This window comes from Dreissena polymorpha, chromosome 10 (genome assembly GCF_020536995.1).
Source record: "Dreissena polymorpha isolate Duluth1 chromosome 10, UMN_Dpol_1.0, whole genome shotgun sequence".
NCBI classification, from domain to species: Eukaryota; Metazoa; Mollusca; class Bivalvia; order Myida; family Dreissenidae; genus Dreissena; species Dreissena polymorpha.
Genome location: NC_068364.1, coordinates 30,579,901 through 30,587,858, shown reverse-complemented (window position 1 = coordinate 30,587,858; position 7,958 = coordinate 30,579,901). Strand labels below are relative to the sequence as shown.

General features: G+C 36.5%; 1 protein-coding gene across 2 annotated transcripts in view; it reads left to right on the top strand.

Annotated features, from left to right (window-relative positions):
• The window catches only part of LOC127848508 (ras-related C3 botulinum toxin substrate 1-like), a 12,437-nt gene extending 4,491 nt beyond the window's left edge, over nucleotides 1–7,946 (top strand). For both annotated transcript variants that reach the window (XM_052381010.1, XM_052381009.1), the window contains 2 exons: nucleotides 649–783; nucleotides 6,870–7,946. In XM_052381010.1, the coding sequence (XP_052236970.1) occupies nucleotides 649–783; nucleotides 6,870–7,025 (291 nt within the window). In that variant the 3' untranslated portion in view covers nucleotides 7,026–7,946. The remainder of the gene's footprint in view (nucleotides 1–648; nucleotides 784–6,869) is intronic.
• The last annotated feature ends 12 nt before the right edge of the window (nucleotides 7,947–7,958 follow it).

The following is a 7,958-nucleotide window of genomic DNA, read 5'->3' as shown; positions in this document are numbered from 1 at the left end:
TGTCTCCTGAGGAAAAAAATGATTCTTTAAAGCATTTTCGACAACAATAGTCAAATCCGGCGATTATTTGTTTGCCTCGCCCACTGGAACCCGGGCCCGTATTCCACAAAAATAATTAAGCTTAAGTCTAAAAGTAAAGAGTATTTTTTGTTTGGAATATTAAGAATTGCCTTGAGTTCGAGTCAAACGTAGCAGTAAATGCCTCTTGCTACATCATTCTTCGTCTATAGAACGTTTTATAAGGACAATATCACCAGAGATAGCCAGCATATATTGAAATGCTGCACATATTTTTCAAAGTATATTCTTTATTCTTAAGTTAAAGAATGTGAATACGGTCTCGGACGAGTTGTGAACAATATGCCTCTTTAAAACATGCTTGACAACAATGATTCCAATCGTTTTATAATATGCGATTTTTTTTCCGCGCTCTATGTTATCCTGATGGTCCGTGAAAATTAATAAGTGTGGATAATTTTAACAGAATAGAGCATGCCTTACAAAAATAATGCCAGTCTTTGATGTTTTTTTCTCCCCGCCTAGTTTTACATTGATGATTTGTGAAAAACATTAGTCGTGAAATATATTCTTAAAAAACATGTCCGACAACAATAATTCAAGTCGTTGATTGTTTTTCACCACGCCCAGTGCTTCCCGGAAGTGAACCACCATTGCCCTCACACGCCCATCATCCTAGTGGGAACCAAGCTAGATCTCCGAGATGATAAAGAGACCACGAAAAAGCTAAAGGTGCGAAAGCTCTCAGTGGTTACACATAAACAGGTACATGCACGTTATAAAATCAATAGGTTCACGAACGTTAACATATCCGCAAGTAAGTGCACGTTAACGTATCATCGAGTTCACTCACTTTAACATATCATCATGTACATGCACGTTAAAAAATCCTCAAGTTCACGAACTTTAACATTTCCATAGGTACATGCACTTTGACATAATCTAAAGTACATGCACTTTAATAAATCATTAAGTACACGCTATTTAACAATCTTTAAGTACTTGACGTTAACATATTCGAAAGTACGTGCGCTATTACATATCCGAAAGTACATGCACTATAACATATCCGAAAGTACATGCGCTATAACATATCCGAAAGTACATTCGCTAGAACATATCCGAAAGTACATGCGCTATAACATATCCGAAAATACATGCGTTATAACATATCCGAAAGTACATGCACTATAACATATCCGAAAGTACATGCGCTTTAATATATCCGAAAGTACATGCGCTTTTATATAACCGAAAGTACATGCGCTTGAATATAACCAAAAGTATTCCGACATATCCATAAGCGCTGTTACGTGTTTCACTTTTGCCCACATATCTACAGGTACTTACAACTTTAAAATATCTGCAGGTAATTTCAAAAGCGCACATACGTGTACATATCTCAAGGTTTTCCCACATATACAAAAGTACGTCTTCATGTCGACTGGTTCGTATATACCCGAGGTATTCACGTTTTTGTAGGTACATTTACATATTTGCATCTAATGTCGCATGTCCCAATTTTGGTCCTCCTGGTTGCAGTACTGCAGCCTTGAACGTGCATTAACATATGTTAATTTTTTCAAATTTGTCCGGAAAAAACACGCACTTTCACCATCCGAAAATATTCTCACATATCCATATGCACTTTATTATGTATGCTGGTGTTTAAACGGACCCAAAGGTACATTTCTACAGTTACGCTTAAATTTTTGACACATATAAAAATATACGTCCACATATCCCAAGGACACCTTTGGACGTCTGTAGGTTCCGCTATATATATATAGAGCTTTAATTCATCTACAGGTGCTTTTAAATAACTCAAAAGTACATGTATTATCGCATTGTCATAGATCTGAAACATTTACATGCATGCTGGTACTTTCACTTATCGCGAGGTACTTCTATATGTCTGCATATACTTTAACATGTCCTCAGTTACTTTAAAAGACGTGAACGTACTTTCATATATATGCTGGTACGTTTGAAAAACTGCAGTTTCTTTAACATATCTGCTGATATTTTCACTTATCGACGGCTTATTTTAATGATTTTCATGTATTATCAAATGTCTGGATACAATCTATATTTTACATGTCTACAGGTATTCTAATATATTCACAGGTACATTTACAAATCTGCATTAAAGGTAGTGGGAGCCTAATGGGTACTTTTTCTAGACACAAAATCGGTTATTATTTATATATTGTAAATTGTGTATCACCTCTTAATGCAAAACTTCAAACGTTGTTTAAAAGCCAGTTAACTTTTTACAGTTGGTTGGAAACACCTCCTCGCCCGACTCAGCTGGGCGCTATCTATGGATTGACCCTATATCCAAAATGTTAAGATTTTGTAAATGGGATCTGAATCTGAATCGATACGTTGCAGGGCCTTGTAGGGCGTAGGTCGCAACAGGAGAGAGACTAGTCCAATTGTGGATTAAGCAGCGCAGTCCTGAAACTATTGACGGAAGCCGCGCACACAACACTGTCACTAAGTTTGTTCCAGTCTAATACAGTTCTGGGAAAGAAGGAGTTTTTAAATTGTTCGGTTTTGCACACACAAGTTTTAAAGCACTTTGTATTATTTTTCACTTGGTTTTCTAGAATGTTTGTAGCTTGATAGTCATTAAATAATTTAGGTTTAACGTTTCTTTTATTTCTTGCTGGTGTTAGTATGTCATGACAAGGTAAGGCTGGCACCTTCCCCCCGACAACTTTGTACAGGAAGGTGAGTCGATTGGTCTTTCGTCTGTCCTGTAGGCTTTGAAGTTCCAGTGTTTTCAACATTGAAGATGCACAGCCTTCCTCCCGCGAGCGGCAATCCCCTGTGATGAATCTAGCCGCTTGTCTTTGGATGCGCTCGATCTTGTCAATATGCTTTGCTAGATGTGGGTCCCATACCACAGAGCTGTACTCAAGTGTTGATCTGACTAATGCTAAGTAAGCTGTTTTTCTACAGGTGATCGGACAGTGTTTGAGGTTTCTACGTATGAATCCTAGGGTACAGTTAGCTTTCTTGATTATTTAATTGATGTGGGTGTCCCAGTTTAAGTTGGAGGATATTGTGATGCCTAGGTATGGATTTTCTTCGACCTGTTGGAGAATGTGTTTATTTAATTCATAGAAGTGAGATGATCTGTTGTTAATGCTCAGGATGTAACATTTTTTGGCATTGAAATGCATTCTCCATGAAGATGCCCAGATTTCCAACGCTTTCAGGTCGTCTTGGAGGGCTATGTGGTCTTGTATGGATCGTATGGGCCTGTACAAGAGGCAATCGTCTGCGAACAGTCGTACTTGTGACTTAACTGTGTCAGGGAGGTCATTTATGTGGCACAAAAACAAGAGGGGGCCGAGGACGGTTTGGGGTACTCCGGAGTCAACATGGGCGGTTGTGGATTTCTCCCCTTCTAGGACAACTTGCATGTTGCGATTGGTGAGGGCATCTCTTAGCCATGTATTCAGTGGGCCATCGATGCCATAACCGGAAAGTTTATTCAGGCGCTTCTCGTGTGGGACGGTGTCAAACGCTTTCGAGAAATCGAGTTTGGCCATGTCTATTTGGCTTCCCTTGTCGTAGTTAATTAGGAGGTCATGGATGGTTGTAATAAGTTGCGTTTCGCAGGAATAGCCAGATCTAAAGCCGTGGTTGAGTGAAGTAAGTATTTTGTTATGTTCTAGATGGTTAAGTATATGTTTGCAGATTATGTGTTCGAGAAGTTTGCATGATATTGAAGTTAGAGATACAGGTCGATAATTCTCTGCCAAGTGAACATCTCCTTTTTTGAAGACAGGGGCGATGTTTGCATTCCGCCAGTCACTTGGTAGCGTCCCTTGGTCCAGTGATTTCTGGAAGATATATTGCATGGCTGGGGCTAGTTCAGCTGCACAGTTAGGGATATACATATATTTTGCCAATAAACTTAATAAACATAACCAAGTGTATTTAGCTAGTAGACACAGCATAAACAACTGTCATAGAAAGCGAATTATACATTTGATCTGAAATAATGTGTGCATTCATCTGGATAAAATGGCAAAACTACAACAAATCGTTCAGTGACAAGAATCTTTAATTACGTATTATGTCACTTGGAGTGGTATGAAATGCATATGTTGTAGATATTTTTTAACAACATACATTTTCTACATATTAAATGAATTTCAGGAACTTTTATCATTTCTATCTCAACAAATTACACTTTGAGTATGCCTACCACGTTATGGATTTCAGTATAAGTTTGTATATCACATCTATTTTGGGGTTTTCTAGTTGCGTATTTAAAGCCACCGTTATACTATTTGATATATGAAAAAATATTGCTTAATTTGGCTTAATATTAATATAAAAATACTTTAATAATACAGTCTTAAGGTCACCCAAAGTCCAAATGCAACCCATGAACACAGCCGCACTTCACTACAAAATGTCAAGGTATTTCCTATCGTACATATCAAGCAAATAAATGTTGTAATGGAGACACTATCCACATTTCCACCATTTAGAGACATGTTGCCATAAGCATAAACAGGGGTGCAAGCTACTTGCTGGGCTTCTGCGGAATTCGACACTGACGGCTTCACATCTGTGGAGAACTTCGAACCTGTTTTCAAATCCACTACAGAATCTGAGTTATATCTGAAATCACTCTACCTAGAACTGTAAAAAATAATGGAGACAAAAGATAATGGAGACACTATCCACATTTCCACCATTTATAGACATGTTGCCATAAGCATAAACCGGGGTGCAAGCTACTTTCTGGGCTTCTGCGGGATTCGACACTGACGGCTTCACATTTGTGGAGAACTTCGAACCCGTTTTCAAATCCACTACAGAATCTGAGTTATATCTGAAATCACTCTACCTCGAACTGTAAAAAATAACAAAATGCTTTTTTCATAAATTCAACTATGCCTTTTAAGTTTCATACAGCTGCTTTATAGGATTGCTTGTTATGATAAACACTAAATTTTAAGGACAGCAATCACTTCACAAATAGACGACTCCATCACCTTAAATTATCGAACATAACAATATGTGTTGCATGATATAATATGATGAAATGTGGAAACTCTAAAATATATAACCATCTTGTATATGAGTTTTATTTTATGTGCATCGATAAAGTCCAAAAATAAGTTTGTTTTACGTAGATCCGTTGTTTCTAAGGTCGAAGGTTGATTGGATTGTCTTTTACTCAAACTCGACAAGATGGAAACTGCCTCTGGAAAATGTTATAGGCATGCTTTAACGTGACATCTAAGACATGTCCAACACCTTAATAAAACGAAACCAAACTGCAAGTCAACTGTGTCAGTAAGTCACAGAAATTCTACATCATCATGATCATGCAGTTCTAAAACGTCGTAATTCATATGCAACAATTGAGAAGAGAATTATTTGTTAATGTATAGAAAATGTGATTAACACATACCGTAATAGTGATGTGTCTGCAAAAAACTGCCTTCATTTATCAGCAGAACATATCGTTATGATCTTTGATCTTTGTGCCAGTTTGTCCTAAGTGTTACATAATTGAGTGTTCTTTATCATAAAAGAACCGTTAATCCGATAATAACCCCCATAAAACTTGGCAATAGCAGTAAAAACACCGACTGTAACACTTTCACGCTTCCGTGATTTCAGTGCACTCTACACTGTAGGTCGCTTACATCGTCGTAAATCAATATTTACAACTGACAAACGCTGGCCGCTTATGCTCGGTCGCGTGCTTTTCGACTCGCAGTACATTTTCGGATAGGATTTTACCGATTTTTTGAAATTCGCCACTTTAAAAAAATTGGAGCCACTTAAAAAAAATTAGCGCCATTTGGCGCCAATGGCGATCGACAGCGGAAACCCTGAAACTGCCTTCATTTATCAGCAGAGCAACGTTAGTTATCGGTATAACAATCTTTTTTGTGTTCCTTAAACGCACTTTCATTTTGAAACAATATATAAACAGTCGCGACGTCATGAACGAAAATAAAAAATATCAAACGAATTAATTAAATTTAATTTAATTTTAAAATAATAAAAAAACTTTAGGAGATGAACACACTAAGTTCTTTAATAAAAACACACACATTTATTTCGTGTGTTGAAGTTTGTTATTAAAACGCACTCATTTATTTGGTGTTTTAAGTAATATTTCAGGATTTTTAGTAGATATCCAATTGTTGCCGAACGCTTTCCGAATACGGCGTTATCGCCCGAATGTTACCGATTTCATTAGGTCCCCACTGCCTAAATTTCACATATATTACGGTATTATCTCATTCTTAAAGATTTTTAAAGATGTCCACTAGTAATTTCACATAATCCACATAAACTTATAAACCTGTTCGTTCACATACGCCCAAGCAAGTTTTAATATAGGCCTACTTACACAAAACTAAAAAGTATTTTACGTGTCGGCAAGTACTTTCCCTTTTCCGCAGCTACTTTGACATGACGGTTGATACTGCAATGTACCACATATCTTACTGTACTATCACGAAGATTCTTATGGGAAACATAGGAAATTCTTTAATATAATTCCTTAATTATCTAGCAATGTCGTGTTGAGATGCGTATGCATTGAAATGCCTTCACCTAGCAAGCATTGTCAATATAGTTGATAATCTATGATTTTATATGCGGAATTCTGAATGGTTCACTTAAGGTTAACTAAAGTTAAATTTTGTTCTTTAAGATATTTTTAATAAAGCCAATGACAGACATGCTTGTGTGTTCATTCTCAAAAGCGTTAATGATTACATCACTTGTTCCCCATTTTAGTGATGATGTAACGTGTTATCACACCGTAAACAAGCAAGTATCCTCTGTTATTATTTCAGGGCCGGACTCTTGCGAAAGATGCGAATGCCGTGAAGTATTTGGAGTGTTCCGCTCTTACACAACAGGGTCTGAAAACCGTTTTTGAAGAAGCCATACGGGCCGCAAATGACCCACAAAAACACATAAAAAAGAAGGATCGGTGTACGCTTTTTTGATGTAACAGCGCATAGCAATCAATTTTAATGGAATCGGTGACTACCAAAAACTGCTTTAACTGCAAAAATGATGTATAGGACATGGTTTTGCAGTTTTTCAATATTAAAAATGAATGTTACTAATGTAATTGTGTCTTGGACGTTTTAACACTCATAGTACATGTATTATTTGTGTCTGTTCCGTTTGCCTGAACACTTCTGACTACTTTAATATGTGTGGTTAACCCTTTGCATGCTGGGAAATTTGTCGTCTGCTAAAATGTCTTCTGCTGAATTTCTAAAATTAGCATTTTCTTCGATTTTTTTCAAAGAACACTATCAGAATAGCAAACAGTTTGGATCCTTATGAGACGCCACGTTCTGTGGCGTCTCATCTGGATCCAAACTGTTTGCAAAGGCCTTCAAAATCCGGTTCCCGCACTGAAAGGGTTAAATGTATTTGTTAACACGTTATTTAATCGCCATCTATTATTAATGAAGAAAGGCAATTTAACAGTCTTGAATGTATATGATTAAACAACTATTATTTGTTGCTTTAAAGATTTTATGTGTCCACAATTTATCTAAATAGAAGTATTTAAGTACTATCACATGACCTTTTTAATTGAATTTATTAGATAAATTTTACACGCACAGGCTTTAACATTTAAGCCACATGAGTCGGTTAACTGAATATGGCAATGACAGAGTTTGAGTTTGACACATTGCTTTTTTATCGGGTAGTTTTTACGTTTTGTGGTTTTCAACCAGAAATCATGGTGTAGCAAATTGAGACTTCATTTTACAATTCAATAACCCAGTCATCTTGTATACACGTGTATTTAAATGTTGCTTACACTTGTTGTTGTTTGTTTGTTATTTTTATTATTTGTATCAACACATGTTTACAGTATGAAATACATATGAAAAATTCACACACAACATTGTGTTATT